At 45.2% G+C, this 21,712-nt stretch overlaps 1 protein-coding gene across 1 annotated transcript in view; it reads right to left on the bottom strand.

Moving 5' to 3' along the window:
- Positions 1-5,926: 5,926 nt before the first annotated feature.
- The window catches only part of LOC310781430 (fibulin-2-like), a 58,857-nt gene continuing 43,071 nt past the window's right edge, over positions 5,927-21,712 (bottom strand). Inside the window, exons 10-17 of the mRNA XM_083642059.1 lie at positions 17,099-17,236; positions 13,558-13,701; positions 12,368-12,496; positions 9,624-9,749; positions 8,855-8,971; positions 8,586-8,714; positions 7,280-7,403; positions 5,927-6,829 (exon numbers count right to left, since the gene is read on the bottom strand). Coding sequence (XP_083498185.1) covers positions 6,472-6,829; positions 7,280-7,403; positions 8,586-8,714; positions 8,855-8,971; positions 9,624-9,749; positions 12,368-12,496; positions 13,558-13,701; positions 17,099-17,236 — 1,265 coding nt within the window. The 3' untranslated portion in view covers positions 5,927-6,471. The remainder of the gene's footprint in view (positions 6,830-7,279; positions 7,404-8,585; positions 8,715-8,854; positions 8,972-9,623; positions 9,750-12,367; positions 12,497-13,557; positions 13,702-17,098; positions 17,237-21,712) is intronic.

Genomic DNA, 21,712 nt, shown 5'->3' with positions numbered 1-21,712 from the left:
GAAGTGACTTGAGTCTGTGCTATAGCTACTGTACAGTACGAAGTGACTTGAGTCTGTGTTGTAGCTACTGTACAGTACGAGGTGACTTGAGTCTGTGCTATAGCTACTGTACAGTACGAGGTGACTTGAGTCTGTGCTATAGCTACTGTACAGTACGAAGTGACTTGAGTCTGTGCTGTAGCTACTGTACAGTACGAGGTGACTTGAGTCTGTGCTATAGCTACTGTACAGTATGAAGTGACTTGAGTCTGTGCTATAGCTACTGTACAGTATGAAGTGACTTGAGTCTGTGCTATAGCTACTGTACAGTACGAAGTGACTTGAGTCTGTGCTGTAGCTACTGTACAGTACGAAGTGACTTGAGTCTGTGCTATAGCTACTGTACAGTACGAGGTGACTTGAGTCTGTGCTATAGCTACTGTACAGTACGAGGTGACTTGAGTCTGTGCTATAGCTACTGTACAGTACGAAGTGACTTGAGTCTGTGCTATAGCTACTGTACAGTACGAGGTGACTTGAGTCTGTGTTATAGCTACTGTACAGTATGAAGTGACTTGAGTCTGTGCTATAGCTACTGTACAGTATGAAGTGACTTGAGTCTGTGCTATAGCTACTGTACAGTACGAAGTGACTTGAGTCTGTGCTATAGCTACTGTACAGTATGAAGTGACTTGAGTCTGTGCTATAGCTACTGTACAGTATGAAGTGACTTGAGTCTGTGCTATAGCTACTGTACAGTACGAAGTGACTTGAGTCTGTGCTATAGCTACTGTACAGTACGAGGTGACTTGAGTCTGTGCTATAGCTACTGTACAGTATGAAGTGACTTGAGTCTGTGCTAGCTACTGTACAGTATGAAGTGACTTGAGTCTGTGCTATAGCTACTGTACAGTACGAGGTGACTTGAGTCTGTGCTATAGCTACTGTACAGTACGAAGTGACTTGAGTCTGTGCTATAGCTACTGTACAGTACGAAGTGACTTGAGTCTGTGCTATAGCTACTGTACAGTATGAAGTGACTTGAGTCTGTGCTATAGCTACTGTACAGTACGAGGTGACTTGAGTCTGTGCTATAGCTGCTGTACAGTACGAAGTGACTTGAGTCTGTGCTATAGCTACTGTACAGTACGAAGTGACTTGAGTCTGTGCTATAGCTACTGTACAGTACGAGGTGACTTGAGTCTGTGCTATAGCTACTGTACAGTACGAAGTGGGCTTGAGTACAGATAGATAGCCTCAGCTCATCTAATGATGCATACTTCCCGCTGTTTATGGCAGCCGGGGAAGAGGGCGCGCTAGCCTGTGCTTGTCTGCTGCTGAGAATGCCCATTAAGACTGTTTCCCCCTCGGGTGATGACCACCTGAGCTATCAAAGACAACCGTGTCTGCAACACCTCCCTCCCCCTCCTCCTCTCCTCCTCTCATCGCCCTCCATCCCCACCCCGCCCCCCCGACTCCCAGACCTACACACACACATTCGTAGGCTGTAGGCTACAGTCAACTTTTTCTTTAGGCCTAGCCTACTCCCAGAGATTCACACCTGGGAACTGCTCAGTACAAGTGTAGTCTTCACCTCGTGGCCACTAAGTGTCTCCACTGGAGCAGTCGGGGTCAGGTGCCTTGCTCAAGGGCATGTCAGCATTGCTTATTGACGGATGGGGAGAGGATTCACGCATTCACTTTCCCCATGACAGATTTTCCCAGCCAGTCCAGGATTTGAACAGTCAAACCTCTGGCCCCCAAGTCCGGTAACCAGACAAGAATATTACTTAAAGGTATACTATGGAACATTTTGTAGGGCTCTTCAAACATAAACAATCTTTTTTCTTCTACTTTTTTTTCCCCCATTTTAAAGTATCTTTTAGCTCTGACAGAGCTCTTGATATACAAGGAATATCAAAATGAGTTTTAGATGCACATTTACATTTGTATTGTTTGTGAACGTTCAGCAACATATTATTATTATTATTATTATTATTATTATTATTATTGTTATTGTTATTGTTGTTGTTGTTGTTGTTGTTGTTGTTGTTGTTGTTGTTGTTGATGTTGTTGTTGTTGTTGTTGTTGTTGTTGTTGTTGTTGTTGTTATTTTACCTTTATTTATCCAGGGTAATCACATTGAGATTTCTATCTCTTTTTCAAGTGGGCCCTGCTCACACTCACAGACACATTCATACCTGGAAGCTGACCAGTACAACCACAGTCTGATCTGCCGGCCACTGAGCAGCTCCACTGGAGCGGTTGGGCTGAAGGGCCTTGCTCAAGGGCACCTCATATATGCCTTTAATAAGATCAATTGTGTCATTATTACTCCGATCAGAGAACAATCCACATTTGGGACTGAGGCTAAAATGCCACAGGTCTTCCAACTAACATACACTACACTACAATGACTTACCTAACAGTCCCATAACTATCCTAACTCTCTGATAGGCCCTCTCCTTTTGTCCGTAACATTTCACAACTTCCTGTAGGTGTCTTTAAAACCATAATAGATGTGAGTGTCTTCCCTTCTCTGGGCTGCGTGCTTCACTGTCCCTGAGACACACAGCACCAGCTAATCTAGAGCAGCAGATAAAGCTAATTAGGGGAAAAAGAGATCCATCACAGCTCTAGGACTGTGTATCTATTTGACAGAGACTGGGTGTGTTATGGGGGCCTTTTAATACACATATATAGCTATTATGAGGTATGTCAGGGGGAACGTCCTTGACTTGAAGTTATCTCCTCAGTGTGTGTGCAGTACAGGTTTATTATTATATTCACGCTGCGTGCCAAAGCAACGAGTTGGAGACTAAAATTAGACAATGAGAGAAAGCAGTTGAGTCTCTTTTGTTGAAATGACCTTTGACCCTATAACTCATCTCGGAGAACAGAAAACTGGCGAGCGGCTCTGTTTGGATGTGCAATATGCATTAATACAGCTGTCAGAGAGACACTCACGCCCTTTCCCAAGATTATAGTGGCTCCAGGAGGTCCTCAGAACTCAGGGCATGGTGCAGAAGATGACCTCAGCTTAAACTACGGCTTATAAAATAAGGAAATAAAAAAAGGGAAAAGGGAGAATTATTAAATTAATTCAGAATTCTATAGAACTAATGTGGATTTTGCACTTTATTCCCTTATATGGAAGGATAAGGATTGTAGGATGCATGGTGTTTTACTGTAACACTGTTACACTGTTTTATAAAAGGCTTCTATTGCTTTGGAATAACAAAGAAATGAGATGCAGGACTGTGTGCATCCTGTAGGTGGGAGTGTAACTCTTTCAGTGCTAAGACCTACTGTATATATAGTCCAGGCAAAATAAGGTTTGACCTTAAACTAATTGCAACATAATTTATCTTCACATTATATGTTTAGATTGATGCCCTAAACACTATAGTGAAAATCCCAGAAAATCCCATTATTGGAAGTTTGTTAAAATTAAGTTTTTTCAAAATGGCTGCCATTATTCAAATTTTGGCCATATCTTGACTCCAACTAGACCCAGAATGACACATTTGGTGTCTATTTCCACATTTTTGGGGGCTAGGAATCCATAGGGAGGCCACCCAGTCTGTTTGGCTCTTTAAAGCGTTTGGTTGGTTGTGCACAAACATGGAAAACGTTAGGCCGGGCAGGAGTCCGCCCAGTCTGTCTCGCTCTTTAAAGCGTTTGGTTGGTTGTGTGCAAACATGGAAAGCGCCGGGCCGGCCAGGAGGACACCCAGTCTGTCTTGCTCTAGCCCCGCCGCCTCCATTGACCCCACCCGGTTCGGATCCGCCACAAATGTAATGTGTTCTTCCCTGTCCATGCTACACCCTTCCATTTTCTATTTCTATTTACTATTTTCAAGTTTCATGAAAATCGGCCAAGTAATTTTGCCGTAATCCTCCTGCTAATAGACAAACGGCACCGAAAACATCACCTCCTTTGTGGAGACAATAATGCCAATTTTGACAATGTTCCACTACTGGGATTTTCCGGGAATTTTAGTATGTTAAATTGGAAGTTTTCAAGAGCTGAATACAACAAAAATAATTTCTGTTGCAATTAGTTTAAGGTTGGGTCATTTTTTCTCGCAGATTGCCTAGACTAATAGAACCAATGGAGCTGCACAAAAATATAAGACTGTAATCTTTTATTTCAGATATCAAACATTACATGATCCTTGGTCTCATTAGCCATCATAAAATGTGTGTCAAATTGGTGTGTGTGTCTTGATAAATGATGCCCATGCTCACGGTGAGCTCACTATAGGTGTGAACAGGTATGTAAGCATGTATATTTACTGCGACATGCCCTGACATGAAGGGTTCATACTGCCTCAGTGAAGAGCATGCTCTCGTGTATAAAGAAGAATAAAGATCATTGGGGAACCGGTTCCAATATTATAATTCCAAAGGAATTGAAACGCCAAAGGAATCGAAAAGGAATCAAAAATATAATATTTTGATTCTGTTTATTGATTCCTAAACCATTTGAGTGCAGGGCATATTTGAAATTCAAGTTCCCACCTGAAAGTGTCGGACACTGCTACATATTGTTAATTAAAATGTTTATACAAAAAAGTATAAACTGTTGATGTTTACAAAAGTTCATAATAAACAACTAGCAATGTTATGATAATATGAATAGGACTGAATATGACTTGTGTAATAGTAAAAGAAAAACACTGTGATATAAGCAGGGCCGTAGCTAGCTATGAGCACGGGGAGGTCCGGACCTCCCCTAATATTTCAGAGAATTTTTTTTTTTTTTTTTTTTTTTAATAAAACAATCTGCATGGAAAAGCATGAAAAACACGGGATCGCTTTTATTTTGAAACGAAAGGCAGGTCAGGCAGGAAGTCATCTGACGCTGCGTCCGCGGTAACTTGATTCCGAGAGAGCAGCAGCATGGTGGTGAGTGATGACTGTCTGTCTGCCTGGCGAGATAATTGAAGGTGAGCGACCTGCGAGACAGTGAGCGAGTGAACGACAGACAGTGAGTGACACTGACAGATTTTTTAGCAACAACCAAGAAAGTAAGTGTCTAGTCTGTCTCTTAAGTAATGTTACCTGTGTGACACGTTGGGATGCTACTGGCTAATCATGCATGATGCCAATTGCCAAGCTCCCGAAGTCAGGTATGCAGGTGGCTATATGCATGGTTTCAGTTTCATGACCCAATAAGTAACAAAAAGAGGTGGTGTAAAGTTAAAAACAACATAATATATTTTATTTTATTTTTCAATCGTTCCTATCAGGAATAAATAAATGTCCCTCTGTATGTTTTTTTTATTATCGATGATGACTTTGTGTGTTGTGTACGGCTTGGGTTGTGTACCTGTGTTTGTAGGTGTCATTTTGATATGAATTTGGCTAAAACAGTTTGTGTTTGTTAGTTACAATTATGTTGACAGGAGAGCTGAGCAGGTGGTGACATGAAAGAGAATATACTGAATAATGACATCACAACAGTATAATCCTAATGTTGATTTAAAATGATATATTACTCTAAATATGGCTTAAAAAGGGAAAAAAAAAAACTCAAATTGCTGGATCTCCCCTATTTCGGAACCCTGGCTACGGCCCTGGATATAAGCATGTGACCTGTGTTGAGCCCGCCCCTCAAAGAATTGGAATTGAGAAATCGTTAAGAATCGGAATCGATAAGAAGAATCAGAATCGGAATCAGAATCATTAAAATCCAACGATACCCAACCCTAATGATAAAACACGTTTGCCAACCCAAAATGACTGAAGATTGATTCTAAAACACCAACAGAACGCAGTCATTCACTCTCTTCTCCATATCATTTCCCTCTTAATAAATACAATGTATCTGTAATACAGTAAGATAACACAGTAAGCCGATAAACACAAATCCAGATCAGTGTGTTTGTTTTGTTTTTTATATTTTACTAAAAATATGTGTTGCTGCTTATGAATGCAGCTGAAAAAAATATGATACATCCTTTCATACTGTGTGATTACAGAAATACAAATATACGTCATATAGGGGGATATTAAATTAGTGGTAAAAAAATACTTCAAGAAGCTCAGGGTAATGGAAAAGAGAAATAGTTGTTCAGGCACTGTAATGGAAATTTTACAATATTTCTTCCGTTAGCCGCTGGAATAGCAGAACAGGATCATAGGAGCAGAATACTAGGATAGTAGAATATCAGTATAAAATGGAGAGGGCTGGACAGAAGCTAGAGGTTGCCTGTTATCACTGGTATCACATAGTGATCCACTTAGAATAGTCGAAACGATGGCAACATTTTCCGTTGTCTGGTTATGAATTACACGGGTTTAATGTGATGCCAGCAAAAAACGTGCAAATTGACATGGAACTGGCACAATTTCTTTCAGAATATTTCATTACTCTTACAGCAGCAGTGTGTTATGTTACATTTTTGTCGACACTGTTAAATAGTGATTTCATCCGTCCTCGTGACTAATATGAAGGTCCATAGTGTCCCACAGAGTGGACTGTCTGTTAGAGTGAGTTGGCTGTGATGAACACATAGATCCTGGCCTGGAAAGTGGTGAATGTCCCCTGCCTCCACAGCTTCATCTCCACGTCGATGAAGAAGTCCCTGGGCTCAGCGACCTGCCGGTGCAGGTACACGGCGCCCGTGTAGGCGTTCAGCTTCCGCGTGCTGAAGTAGTTGTCCTCGTTGCCCTGGGTGATGCTGACGATGACGTTGTCTCCGGAGTAGGCGGGCGAGGGGCCGATGCGGAAGATCTGGGCAGGGATGATGATGTTGGACTGGAAGCTGAGGTAGTAGTAGGTGATTCTCAGAGGAGAGTTTTGACAGTCCAGGTAGTTGGGACAGCTGATTCTCTCGCAGCGCCTAAAGGGGGGAAGGGGGGGGCAAGAAAATCAGAAAAAGCCCAGATAGTGTAGCGGTAGATTCCCTGCATACCAACAGGAGGGTCGCAGGTTCGAGCCCCCGTGTTGCCTCTGGCTTGGTCGAGCTGTGTCTGCGGGTGGGAAGCCAGATTAAGGATATGTGTCCGGTCGCTGCACTAGTGCCTCCTCTGGTCAGTCGGGGTGCCTGTTCAGGGGGGAGGAGAACTGGGGGGGAATTCTGCTCTAATAACAGTTGTAATGCAATCCCTAATTTACAAGTCTCCCTCATCTCGTTTCATTAATCTTCTTGATTCTTCTTCCTTGATAAGAAGTTTGATGTTTTTTTTCCAGCCCCATATCGATCAGAAAAACATAAATAAACAATGAAGCATTATGGATGTTTTTTTTGTTTCTTTCTTTACCAGGGCAGTAAATTGGTGCTCTAACTTACGTGTCAGATACTTTGCGGTAGTTCTCTGGACAGTTGAAATCGAGGCAGCGGTAGCCTCCCTGGATGTTGTAGCAAGTCTCAGCTAGAGAGCAGTTGTTGGCCCCTGTGGCGCACTCATCAATATCTGAAAGGCAAATCACACAGAGGCTGGTTCACTGAGCGGAGAGAGAAGACATGGCAGGAAAAATTGCTCAAATAAAGATTTCAAATTAGCTTCAATTAACTTCAAGCCAAATAACATTTTACAGGCTATAATTATACTGAGCTACTGTAAAACGACCGGCAATTATATTTATTTGAGCACAGCCATTATACTGTATGTTGAGTTAAATAGGGGCAATAAGAGCAGAGTCACAATCATCTGGTGATGAGCAGAACTCCCTACCATTTTTTGACATTTTATTTTATTTATTAGCACAATTAAAAGACAGACATTTTCAGGAGAGCATGAAAAACCTCGTATAGTGTTAACCCCCTTAGGAGAAATATTAACATTTTAAAAACACTTCGGTAACACTTTCTATGAAGGCCATGTCTGTAATGCGTTATGAGCACATTCATAAGACATTATCATGCATTTTTAAGGCTTTATAAAACCCTTTATAAAGTCCTTATAATCATGTATGGCAACTTATAACAAGGTTTATAAAGTATTATGAGTGGTGGACATAAGGGCTGATTCTGTTAAGGGAATCCCTTAGCTTAGGGCTAAGTGTGGCTAATACTTGATCACTTAATCACTATGATTCTGTTAAGGGAATCCTTTAATTAGCCTCGGGCTAAGGTGAAGTTGAAAAGCCCTATTATGTATTATAAGTTCAGCGTTCATAATGCTTTATTCACCTTATGTAGCCCCGCCCACTTGACCCATTGTGTCACGACTTCCTGTTCAAAACGCCAGCTGTTTTACCTGCTGCTCAAACTAGTCTGACTCACCTGGTCAAACCTAGTCTGACTCACATTATGAGTCAGACTAGGTTTATTAGTCACAGGAAGTGTAAATACATTCAGAACCTCCGATTGTGTTTACACCTCCTGTTAGTCTCTCAAGCCAGACGGTCTCTTCTGAATAAGGTGAATACCTGCATGGGAACGTGACAACAGTGTTTGAAGAATCATCTTTTGTTTTTGTTTTACACTTTACTTGCAGTCAGGAAAATACTGCTCATAAGTCATAACTGTGTTACAGCATCATATACATTTGCTAATAACCTTATAGTGGTGTCACTCTACTTACAGTGCACATTTGTGGATGTTCAACTAATGAAACATCCAATGTAGTAGTAACTGAAGTGAGAGTGTGTACCTCGACAGGAGCGTCCGTTGGGGGACATGGTATAGCCGTACTGGGGACAGGCACACTGGTAACTGCCTTCCACGTTCACACACTTATACGTGCACAGATGGCCAATGTTCTTGGAGCACTCGTCGATGTCTGGCGGTGACAGGGGAGGTAAATCAGGTGAAACTGGGCCGTAAAACGTGTAATGAACACATAAAGACGGTAATGGTTCTCATCAACATAATGCGTGTGATAAATAGTGATGAAGTTGTAATGGATGGAGTGCACCACACCTTGGCAGGTGTGGCCGTCCTCCCTCAGGTAGAAGCCCTGTCTGCAGTAGCACTGGTAGGAGCCGTAGAGGTTGGCACACTCCTGGCTGCACGGGCTGGCCAAGCACTCGTTCACATCTGGAGACGAGAGGAGAGGTTAGGAGGGCTCATTACTGTCACAGAGCAGCGTGATGATCAAAGGCTTTCCTGTGTTTTGATCCCCCACGTGACAAGATGATGTTCATAATCCAATTATGCTTTGACTCTTTTGCCTTTGAAGACACACATGATACACCTTCGCCAATCCGCCGACACGCTGTAGGCTACGACAGTGGCTCTCAAACCTTTTCACGTCGACGACCGCTAAACTGACACCAATTAGACCGCGGACCAGCAGTTGATAAGATTTTGTCCCAGGGTCCCATCTGCAGCAAGTGTATGAACCATCTGCTCCTAGATGTTTTATCACAGCAAGTGTATGAACCCCATGAGCAGAATAATCATACCTTCTGTCATTGTGTTACTTATTGATGACATTATCCCCCTTTTTACTGGGGAGCCCCTGGAGCCCACTTTGAGATCCACTGGGCTACACTGACTGCCCAGCTTTAGAAGAGGGGTGTAGAGTACACCGATACAAGACCACACACACGCACACGCACACACACACACACACACACACACACACACACACGAGCATGGACACACACACACACACACACACACACACACACACACACACACACACACACACACACACGAGCATGGACACAGACACAGACACACACACCTTCACAGTTCTTGCCATCGCTGGATAAGCTGAAGCCAGCAGTACAGGAGCATTGGTAGGAGCCTGGGGTGTTGTCACAGGTCTGGGCACACAGGCGGCCTGGGTAGCGCCAGCACTCATTCACATCTGCCAGGGAGAGGGAGGAGCAGTGTCACACCTCTGGGAAGCATGAGCGCTTAAGTGTGTATTGTGTGTATTGTGTGTGTGTGTGCGTGCGTGCGTGCACGTGTGTGCCTGTTTGCATGTACAGGAGTGTGTGTGTGCAACCGAGCGTGTGTGTGTGTGTGTCCGCGTGTGTGTGTCTCTTTGCATGTAGGCGAGTGTGTGTGCAACCGAGCATGTGTGTGTGTGCACACACACACCTAAGGTGCACACACACATCTAAGGTACACACACACACACGCGCGCGCATGTGTGTGTTTACATGTATGCGAGTGTGTGTGTGCAACCGAGCATGTGTGTGTGTGTGTTGTGTGTGTGTGTGTGTGTGTGTGTGTGTGTGTGTGTGTGTTTGGGTGCATGTCAGTGAGAGTGTGGCACGAGGGGACCAGCTGCCTGCTGAGAGTCTAAACACTTGAGGAGAGTCTGTTAGTCACAACAGAATGAATCAGCAGCAGAAGGAGCAGCAGAGGCAGAGAGCGCTCGCTCGTGCTCCATAGCTCGGTGGCTAACTGCAGGAGCTAAGGTAGGGCTGTGTAGGAGCTAAAGTAGGGCTGTGTAGGAGCTAAGGTAGGGCTGTGTAGGAGCTAAAGTAGGGCTGTGTAGGAGCTAAGGTAGTAGGGCTGTGTAGGAGCTAAGGTAGTAGGGCTGTGTAGGAGCTAAGGTAGGGCTGTGTAGGAGCTAAGGTAGGGCTGTGTAGGAGCTAAGGTAGGGCTGTGTAGGAGCTAAAGTAGGGCTGTGTAGGAGCTAAGGTAGGGCTGTGTAGGAGCTAAAGTAGGGCTGTGTAGGAGCTAAGGTAGTAGGGCTGTGTAGGAGCTAAGGTAGGGCTGTGTAGGAGCTAAGGTAGGGCTGTGTAGGAGCTAAGGTAGGGCTGTGTAGGAGCTAAGGTAGTAGGGCTGTGTAGGAGCTAAGGTAGAGCTGTGTAGGAGCTAAAGTAGGGCTGTGTAGGAGCTAAGGTAGGGCTATGTAGGAGCTAAGGCTGTGTAGGAGCTAAGGTAGTAGGGCTGTGTAGGAGCTAAGGTAGGGCTGTGTAGGAGCTAAGGTAGGGCTGTGTAGGAGCTAAGGTAGGGCTGTGTAGGAGCTAAGGTAGAGCTGTGTAGGAGCTAAGGTAGTAGGGCTGTGTAGGAGCTAAGGTAGAGCTGTGTAGGAGCTAAGGTAGGGCTGTGTAGGAGCTAAGGTAGTAGGGCTGTGTAGGAGCTAAGGTAGGGCTGTGTAGGAGCTAAAGTAGGGCTGTGTAGGAGCTAAGGTAGGGCTGTGTAGGAGCTAAAGTAGGGCTGTGTAGGAGCTAAGGTAGGGCTGTGTAGGAGCTAAGGTAGGGCTGTGTAGGAGCTAAGGTAGGGCTGTGCAGGAGCTAAAGTAGGGCTGTGTAGGAGCTAAGGTAGGGTTGTGTAGGAGCTAAGGTAGGGCTGTGCAGGAGCTAAGGTAGGGCTGTGCAGGAGCTAAGGTAGGGCTGTGCAGGAGCTAAGGTAGTAGGGCTGTGTAGGAGCTAAAGTAGGGCTGTGTAGGAGCTAAGGTAGGGCTGTGTAGGAGCTAAGGTAGGGCTGTGCAGGAGCTAAGGTAGGGCTGTGTAGGAGCTAAGGTAGGGCTGTGTAGGAGCTAAGGTAGTAGGGCTGTGTAGGAGCTAAGGTAGTAGGGCTGTGCAGGAGCTAAGGTAGGGCTGTGTAGGAGCTAAGGTAGGGCTGTGCAGGAGCTAAGGTAGGGCTGTGTAGGAGCTAAGGGCTGTGTAGGAGCTAAGGTAGGGCTGTGTCAGAGCTAAGGTAGGGCTGTGTCGGAGCTAAGGGCTGTGTAGGAGCTAAGGTAGGGCTGTGTAGGAGCTAAGGTAGGGCTGTGTAGGAGCTAAGGTAGGGCTGTGTAGGAGCTAAGGGCTGTGCAGGAGCTAAGGTAGGGCTGTGTAGGAGCTAAGGTAGGGCTGTGTAGGAGCTAAGGTAGGGCTGTGTAGGAGCTAAGGTAGGGCTGTGCAGGAGCTAAGGTAGGGCTGTGTAGGAGCTAAGGGCTGTGTAGGAGCTAAGGTAGGGCTGTGTAGGAGCTAAGGTAGGGCTGTGTAGGAGCTAAGGTAGGACTGTGCAGGAGCTAAGGTAGGGCTGTGTAGGAGCTAAGGTAGGGCTGTGTAGGAGCTAAGGTAGGGCTGTGTAGGAGCCAAGGTAGGGCTGTGTAGAGCTAAGGTAGGACTGTGTAGGAGCTAAGGTAGGGCTATGTAGGGGCTAAGGTAGGGCTGTGCAGGAGCTAAGGTAGGGCTGTGTAGGAGCTAAGGGCTGTGTAGGAGCTAAGGTAGGGCTGTGTAGGAGCTAAGGTAGGGCTGTGTAGGAGCTAAAGTAGGGCTGTGTAGGAGCTAAGGGCTGTGTAGGAGCTAAGGTAGGGCTGTGTAGGAGCTAAGGGCTGTGTAGGAGCTAAGGTAGGGCTGTGTAGGAGCTAAGGTAGGGCTGTGCAGGAGCTAAGGTAGGGCTGTGTAGGAGCTAAAGTAGGGCTGTGTAGGAGCTAAGGTAGGGCTGTGTAGGAGCTAAGGTAGGTCTGTGTAGGAGCTAAGGTAGGGCTGGGTCCTTTTCAGTTGAGCCCTTTGAGAGCGTACTGCACGATACCTAACGTACCTGAACACATCCTCTTGAAGCTGTCATACTGGTAGCCAGTCTGGCAGTCACAGCGGTAGGATCCGGGCAGGTTGTGGCACAGCTGGCCCTCTCCACATCGATGCAGATTGCTCTGACACTCGTCCACATCTGCAGGGCACACGGGGGCGGAGAGACAAGCATAACACACAATTACAACCAAATTCAAATGGCGTTAGTTATGAACATAACAACATGCTGTGTATCACAACAGTCCAGATCTTCACTTACTGACCACCTCGACTTTGGTAAGTGGTTCTATAATATTTCCACAATCCTTGCTTCATTATAACCAGTTGTAAAATAAAGTAAGCAGCACATCATATACTCTAAATTCTAGAAAATAATATCAGCTGGGTGAAAAATAATAATAATATATAATAATAATGTTGAATAAAAATGTTGAATAAAAACAAAACAAAATTAAGTAATGCCATTCTGTTATGTACTGTATATGTCAGCAAGAAAAATATCTTGGTCACTGACTGGCGGCCACTTTTACACCACAACTTCTGTTGACAATGTCTTGAAGTCTGTAGGCCCTTCTGATTCTGATTCTGATTCTGATTGTATTTTTTTTCTGAGGACCACCTTCCCAAATCCCAAATAAATGAGAAAACAAAACAAAACATAACATGAGAAAAAAGGAGAACCAAATAAACAGGTTGTATGTTATGCCACTGTCAGCTGCGTGGTGATATTCAAACAGAACTGGACATTGAAATGAGGCTATGTATTTATCAGGACTATTGCAGTTCTAATGAGCCCAATTTCATTCAGATATCTTGATGTGAGAGGTCAAGGAACCGTTTGAAAATAGCATGGCCATTTACCTTTGTCAAAGAAATTGCTGACTTTTGAGCTATTTTTCACCTGTTTCCCTAGCATAACATGCTATGTTTCACCGGTTTCCCTAGCATAACATGCTATGTTTCACCGGTTTCCCTAGCATAACATGCTATGTTTCACCGGTTTCCCTAGCATAACATGCTATGTTTCACCTGAAATTCTAGTTTCCGGCAATGCCAGAATCTTCCCTGTAGCCAGAGCTCATCAAACATGGACTAATTTTCTGAGATTCAACTTGAAGATATTTCATGGCCCACTAGAGGGCGCTCCAGTGGTTGAGAAACATCATACCTGGACACCTTTTTTCATACTGTAAATCTTACCAATACAGCTGGATCCATCGGGATTAGCATGATAGCCACGGCTACACATGATGATCTTCCGCTGGCAAGTGTAGGATCCCACTGTGTTGATGCAGGTCAATCCTGGACTACAGGGCGGGACCACACTGCCACATTCATCAATGTCTGAGAGAGAGAGAGAGGAGAGAGAGGAGAGAGAGAGGCGAGAGAGAGAGAAGGAGAGAGAGAGAGAGGAGAGAGAGAGAAGGAGAGAGGGAGAGAGCGAGAGCAGGAGAGAGAGAGAGAGGAGAGAGAGGAGAGAGAGAGAGAAGGAGAGAGGGAGAGAGCGAGAGCAGGAGAGAGAGAGAGAGGAGAGAGAGAGGAGAGAGAGAGAGAAGGAGAGAGCGAGAGCAGGAGAGAGAGAGAGAGAGAGAGAGAAGGAGAGAGGGAGAGAGAGAGCAGGAGAGAGAGAGAGAGAGAGAGAGGAGAGAGAGAGAGGAGAGAGAGAGGAGGAGAGAGAGAGAGGAGAGAGGGAGAGAGAGAGCAGGAGAGAGAGAGAGAGAGAGAGAGGGAGAGAGAGAGCAGGAGAGAGAGAGAGAGGAGAGAGAGACAGGAGAGAGGGAGAGAGAGAGCAGGAGAGAGAGAGAGAGAGGAGAGAGAGAGAGAAGGAGAGAGGGAGAGAGAGAGCAGGAGAGAGAGAGAGAGAGAGAGAGAGGAGAGAGAGAGAGAGGAGAGAGAGAGAGGAGAGAGGGAGAGAGAGCAGGAGAGAGAGAGAGAGAGAGAGGGAGAGAGAGAGCAGGAGAGAGAGAAGGAGAGAGGGAGAGAGAGCAGGAGAGAGAGAGAGAGAGAGAGAGAGAAGGAGAGAGGGAGAGAGAGAGCAGGAGAGAGAGAGGAGAGAGAGGGAGATGAAGGATACCCACAGGGAGAAGATGCAGAAGGACCCAAAGGCAGGGCGGAGAGAGGGAAACTATAACTTTCTTGTGCGATTTATGTGCGAATAAGAGATTTTCTCCATTTCCCCATTTGCTCGTCTTTGACGGTACTTTTACAGTGGCGGCGGCTGCCTCGACATGCCCCACTTCCTGCCCCCGGGGGCTCATTCCACAGCATGGGTTTGTACTGGCTTTCATCCGCCCCTCTGCAGCCCTGAACAGCAGCCGCTCTGATCTGCCGCCTGTGTGGCATTTAACCCCTCTGTCACTGCAGCCCTGCTGACTCACCTGTGTGGCATTTAACCCCTCTGTCACTGCAGCTCTGCTCATTCACCTGTGTGGCATTTAACCCCTCTGTCACTGCAGCCCTGCTGACTCACCTGTGTGGCATTTAACCCCTCTGTCACTGCAGCTCTGCTCATTCACCTGTGTGGCATTTAACCCCTCTGTCACTGCAGCTCTGCTCATTCACCTGTGTGGCATTTAACCCCTCTGTCACTGCAGCTCTGCTCATTCACCTGTGTGGCATTTAACCCCTCTGTCACTGCAGCCCTGCTGACTCACCTGTGTGGCATTTAACCCCTCTGTCACTGCAGCCCTGCTGATTCACCTGTGTGGCATTTAACCCCTCTGTCACTGCAGCCCTGCTCATTCACCTGTGTGGCATTTAACCCCTCTGTCACTGCAGCCCTGCTGACTCACCTGTGTGGCATTTAACCCCTCTGCCACTGCAGCTCTGCTCATTCACCTGTGTGGCATTTAACCCCTCTGCCACTGCAGCTCTGCTCATTCACCTGTGTGGCATTTAACCCCTCTGTCACTGCAGCCCTGCTCATTCACCTGTGTGGCATTTAACCCCTCTGTCACTGCAGCCCTGCTGACTCACCTGTGTGGCATTTAACCCCTCTGCCACTGCAGCTCTGCTCATTCACCTGTGTGGCATTTAACCCCTCTGCCACTGCAGCCCTGCTCATTCACCTGTGTGGCATTTAACCCCTTTGACACTAACCCTAACACAGCGCTGTACTGGCACTAGAAGGGACGAAACTACTAAAATGGCCATAAGGGGTCATTTTGACCACTAGATTCCAAACTATATAATCTCACATCATAAATACACAATTGAGAGATTAATGCTAAGAAAATAAAAAATAAAATAAAAAATAAAAAAATAAAATAGGCCTAGAACCCCTGGAATTGGGAAATTCCATGCTACCAATATGCCCACTTATGGCCAAAGTAGGTAGATTTTAAATGAAAGTACAGACACTGTATGTTCAGGTACCAGTCAGGTACCAGCCGCATTGTGTTTTTATTGCACATATAAATTTAAAAAAGGTCAAAATGACCGCCATGGCTGTTCTAGTGCTAGAGATGAACATTGACATCTCAGCTAGGTAGTTTCTCTCACCTGTACACCTGCCCTGTGTGTGCTGGGTGAAGCCCATAGAGCAGCGAGGTAGTTTCTCTCACCTGTACACCTGCCCTCTGTGTGCTGGGTGAAGCCCATAGAGCAGCAAGGTAGTTTCTCTCACCTATACACCTGCCCTCTGTGTGCTGGGTGAAGCCCATAGAGCAGCGAGGTAGTTTCTCTCACCTATACACCTGCCCTGTGTGTGCTGGGTGAAGCCCATAGAGCAGCGAGGTAGTTTCTCTCACCTATACACCTGCCCTCTGTGTGCTGGGTGAAGCCCATAGAGCAGCGAGGTAGTTTCTCTCACCTATACACCTGCCCTGTGTGTGCTGGGTGAAGCCCATAGAGCAGCGAGGTAGTTTCTCTCACCTATACACCTGCCCCGTGTGTGCTGGGTGAAGTCCATAGAGCAGCGAGGTAGTTTCTCTCACCTGTACACCTGCCCTCTGTGTGCTGGGTGAAGCCCATAGAGCAGCGAGGTAGTTTCTCTCACCTATACACCTGCCCTGTGTGTGCTGGGTGAAGCCCATAGAGCAGCGAGGTAGTTTCTCTCACCTGTACACCTGCCCTCTGTGTGCTGGGTGAAGCCCATAGAGCAGCGAGGTAGTTTCTCTCACCTGTACACCTGCCCTCTGTGTGCTGGGTGAGGCCCATAGAGCAGCAAGGTAGTTTCTCTCACCTATACACCTGCCCCGTGTGTGCTGGGTGAAGCCCATAGAGCAGTGAGGTAGTTTCTCTCACCTATACACCTGCCCTGTGTGTGCTGGGTGAGGCCCATAGAGCAGCAAGGTAGTTTCTCTCACCTATACACCTGCCCCGTGTGTGCTGGGTGAGGCCCATAGAGCAGCAACATAGTTTCTCTCACCTGTACACCTGCCCTCTGTGTGCTGGGTGAAGCCCATAGAGCAGCAACATAGTTTCTCTCACCTGTACACCTGCCCTCTGTGTGCTGGGTGAAGCCCATAGAGCAGCAACATAGTTTCTCTCACCTGTACACCTGCCCTCTGTGTGCTGGGTGAAGCCCATAGAGCAGCAACATAGTTTCTCTCACCTATACACCTGCCCTCTGTGTGCTGGGTGAAGCCCATAGAGCAGCGAGGTAGTTTCTCTCACCTATACGCCTGCCCTCTGTGTGCTGGGTGAAGCCCATAGAGCAGCGAGGTAGTTTCTCTCACCTATACACCTGCCCTGTGTGTGCTGGGTGAAGCCCATAGAGCAGCGAGGTAGTTTCTCTCACCTATACACCTGCCCTGTGTGTGCTGGGTGAAGCCCATGGGACAGCGAGGTTTGGGGTTGCATCTGAACGAGCCCTCGGTGTTCACACAGTCAAAGCCAAGCCCACAGCTCTGGCTCTGCTGCACACACTCGTTAATATCTGTGGAGGAAGAAAGAGGAACAGATGAAGACTGGAGGAATTATTACAGAATAAAGTGTCAATCACGTATTATTAGTTTCATTCCGTTAACCCACTTGATTCACATAACAAGTGCACACTGTAGCTGCGTTATCCACAATACATGTAATACTTCATGTCACCACTGGATGGCACTGTGGTTAAATGGCTGATTCCGCAACTCACCTGAACCACTGTGAGTGTGCATCTATCACAAAGCTGTCCATTCCAATACTCCAGAGATTAATCAACAGGAAAACATTTATATTCCAACTTCAAGGCTATCCTAAAGGAATATTTCCTACACCAATCACTCTCATTATATAACACAAAGGACTATTTCCTACACCAATCACTCTCATTATATAACATAAAGGACTATTTCCTACACCAATCACTCTCATTATATAACATAAAGGACTATTTCCTACACCAATCACTCTCATTATATAACATAAAGGACTATTTCCTACACCAATCACTCTCATTATATAACATAAAGGACTATTTCCTACACCAATCACTCTCATTATATAACATAAAGGACTATTTCCTACACCAATCACTCTCATTATATAACATAAAGGACTATTTCCTACACCAATCACTCTCATTATAACATAAAGGAATATTTCCTACACCAATCACTCTCATTATATAACATAAAGGACTATTTCCTACACCAATCACTCTCATTATATAACATAAAGGAATATTTCCTACACCAATCACTCTCATTATATAACATAAAGGAATATTTCCTACACCAATCACTCTCATTATACCATAAAGGACTATTTCCTACACCAATCACTCTCATTATACCATAAAGGAATATTTCCTACACCAATCACTCTCATTATATAACATAAAGGAATATTTCCTACACCAATCACTCTCATTATATAACATAAAGGAATATTTCCTACACCAATCACTCTCATTATACCATAAAGGACTATTTCCTACACCAATCACTCTCATTATACCATAAAGGACTATTTCCTACACCAATCACTCTCATTATATAACATAAAGGACTATTTCCTACACCAATCACTCTCATTATATAACATAAAGGACTATTTCCTACACCAATCACTCTCATTATATAACATAAAGGACTATTTCCTACACCAATCACTCTCATTATAACATAAAGGACTATTTCCTACACCAATCACTCTCATTATAACATAAAGGACTATTTCCTACACCAATCACTCTCATTATAACATAAAGGACTATTTCCTACACCAATCACTCTCATTATATAACATAAAGGACTATTTCCTACACCAATCACTCTCATTATATAACATAAAGGACTATTTCCTACACCAATCACTCTCATTATATAACATAAAGGACTATTTCCTACACCAATCACTCTCATTATATAACATAAAGGACTATTTCCTACACCAATCACTCTCATTATAACATAAAGGACTATTTCCTACACCAATCACTCTCATTATAACATAAAGGACTATTTCCTACACCAATCACTCTCATTATAACATAAAGGACTATTTCCTACACCAATCACTCTCATTATAACATAAAGGACTATTTCCTACACCAATCACTCTCATTATAACATAAAGGAATATTTCCTACACCAATCACTCTCATTATATAACATAAAGGAATATTTCCTACACCAATCACTCTCATTATAATATATTACAGCAGAATGGCCCTCAGCTTATTACGTCAACTAGATGGATACTCCAATGAGTCAAGCCGGCTGAAGGCAAAATGTATGAATCCCCCCCCCCCCGTGTGTGTGTGTGTGTGTGTGTGTGTGTGTGTGTGTGTGTGTGTGTGTGTGTGTGTGTGTGTGTGTGTTACAGAACATTATAGCATATTCCCCCGGGGTCCTCCACCACATGTCTATTAGGGGATCTACTTCCTGTCACCCTACATCTGCTGCCATATCACGACCCAACACTGTAGGGAAATCACAATCTCAAATAAACAACTTGATGTGCACGTGTGTGTGTGTGTGTGTGTGTGTGTGTGTGTGTGTGCGCGTATACATAAATGCATGAGTTTTTCATGTGCTTATGTGCAGGCTTGCTTGATTCCACCTGTAATTCGAGGGATCAGCCGAGCAGCATTTTGGGAAACAAACCGCGTCACTGGGTGGCGTCACTGGGTGGCGTCACCGGGTGGCGTCACCGGGTGGCGTCACCGGGTGGCAACGGCAATGAAACCCTACGGAGCCTGAGCTTTGGGAGGCTCGAGTGTCTGACTCTAGCCGGCTGACTCTGTTTACATTAAAAAAAAACTGCGACAGTTCACACAACTTTAACACGACATTTATACATCAAACTCTCGGGCAATTTCTGCTCAAGAATGTCAAAAATATAAGCGATGTGATGTATAGTTTTTGAGATATTAACGTTTGTTTGGCACAACAACTCATACGAATAATGCTGATTCGTCCTATCGCAGTGTAGCGGTCCTGTGGACACGGAGGGGGAGGGGCTAGTGATCGAGCATCTTTGCTCCTGACTCAAGCTGAGTGAGCTCTGACAGCCTGAGACGGACGGAGATGGAGAGAGGGGAGGTAAATGTTCTGCTGCAGGGTAAATGTGAGAGAGATTGGCAGTGACCTCCCTCCAAGGCAAAGCGATGGGAATGTAATTGGCTCCTGACTTGTCAGAGGGAGAGCTGGACCAATGAGCCCGGAAAGGTCAGAGAGTTCAGTCTACAGACTCTCCACGGAACTGGCTAAGGAAGACAAAGTCTCTGCATAGAGAGACAATTCATTCCTGGTCTTAAGAGAGTCGCTGTTTATGAAGGGAAGGGAATTTGGTTTCTCCCTGTGCAGAAGAATTGACTTCATTTGTCAGAGGATGCAAAAAGTCCCCCAAGTAAAGCCATGAATAAGGAATAGGTGAGACAGCAGCACAGAGATGCCTGAGGTGAGGTGGCAGCTGTTTGCAGGCTTATCGTTAAACGTTCTTTATCGTTTGATTGAACATTCTTTAAGTTCACAAGCAGCTGTAGATGAGCTGAATTTCCTCAGCCGGAGCCCACAGAAAGCCTTCTGACTGCAGTGGTAAACAGCACTTAAAGCCACCAAACACTCCTCTTAGACTGAGGCCCTTGTTCCTGAACACCGCTGCTGCCTCGTGGAGGACATCTCTACACGGGCCCAATCTATGGTGCGTGGAAATAATGAGACGTTTTGGGAGGTTTCCTGCTGGGTCTGAACGTTGGGCTCCAGCAGACAGCTCCTCATACTGACTGAGAGGTCTGAACGTTGGGCTCCAGCAGACAGCTCCTCATACTGACTACTTTAACTTAACTTAACTTAACTCATACTGACTGAGAACAAACACAAAGCAAATGTTTGTTTTTATTTGTTTATTTGAATAGGGAGGGACAGGTACATAGACATAGAACATTTCAGTGAAAATAGTCTTATTCATGGTACTGTGTTCCCATGGCGCTACACACAGCTCATTGGCTGTGTGTCATTTGATTGTAATCACCTTTAATTTATTTATTTATTTTGAAAGGGACAATTACAATCACCTTGTTATTTTCCTACCAAGATGGCCATGTGGTGATAGTTGAATTGACCCTTTTCACAGCAGCCATTTTGTGTCTCAAAGGCAGGGTGAACACAGGCGCAACCAATAACATTAATGAGGGCCCCGGCACTGGAACACCCAAATGGAACGGAAGTTGGAAACCATCATTAATGCTTTGGTTACACCTGTGTTTACCCCGCCTTCATGACACAAAGCGGCTGTTGTGAAAAGGGGCTCTTTGCAATGTGTGACGACCCTCCCACTCTCCTGGCCCTGTCTTGCAGGAGCCTCGTTAGGCTGATTGGGTGCACCTGGGCCCGGGGTACTCCTTGGTCTTAAGAAGACCTTCAGACCATTCAGTCTCTCTCCCTCCTCACTGATGCACCTTTTGTTCTGTTCTTTTGTTTCATGTAGTTTGGGTTCTAGGTTAGTCTTAAGTTTTGATGAATAAATTATTATTGTTTTAACTTTTAACAATAATTTATGAACTAAAACTAAGGACTAACCAACAACACAAACTACATTAAACAAAAGGTGCATCAGTGAGGTGGTAGAGAGAGAGACTGAATGGTCTGAAGGTCTTCTTGCCCAAGGAGTACCCCGGGCCCAGGTGCACCCAATCAGCCTAATGACCCCAACACTTGGCAAATTTGATTGTTCATCTGAACAATGTGCTTTCCTCAGATTGTGAGCATTCAGTAATAACTGTTCTGTTGATGTAAACATGTTTCTTTCTGCTGTAGAGTCGATTCGGGCATTTTGATGGAGGAGGGGGACGGGGACGTATGAGGAATGACTCCCCTTTGCAGCCAGCCTTAAAGCAGCTACGAGCAAGATTTTCGATTGTTATTAAACAGTCTAAATGTAATATTGATGCATCACATCTTACCTATAATAGTAGCTGAGA

The sequence above is a fragment of the Poromitra crassiceps genome, assembly GCF_964638095.1.
Source record: "Poromitra crassiceps genome assembly, chromosome: 8".
Taxonomy (NCBI): Eukaryota; Metazoa; Chordata; class Actinopteri; order Beryciformes; family Melamphaidae; genus Poromitra; species Poromitra crassiceps.
This window is presented reverse-complemented; position numbering and strand designations above follow the sequence as displayed.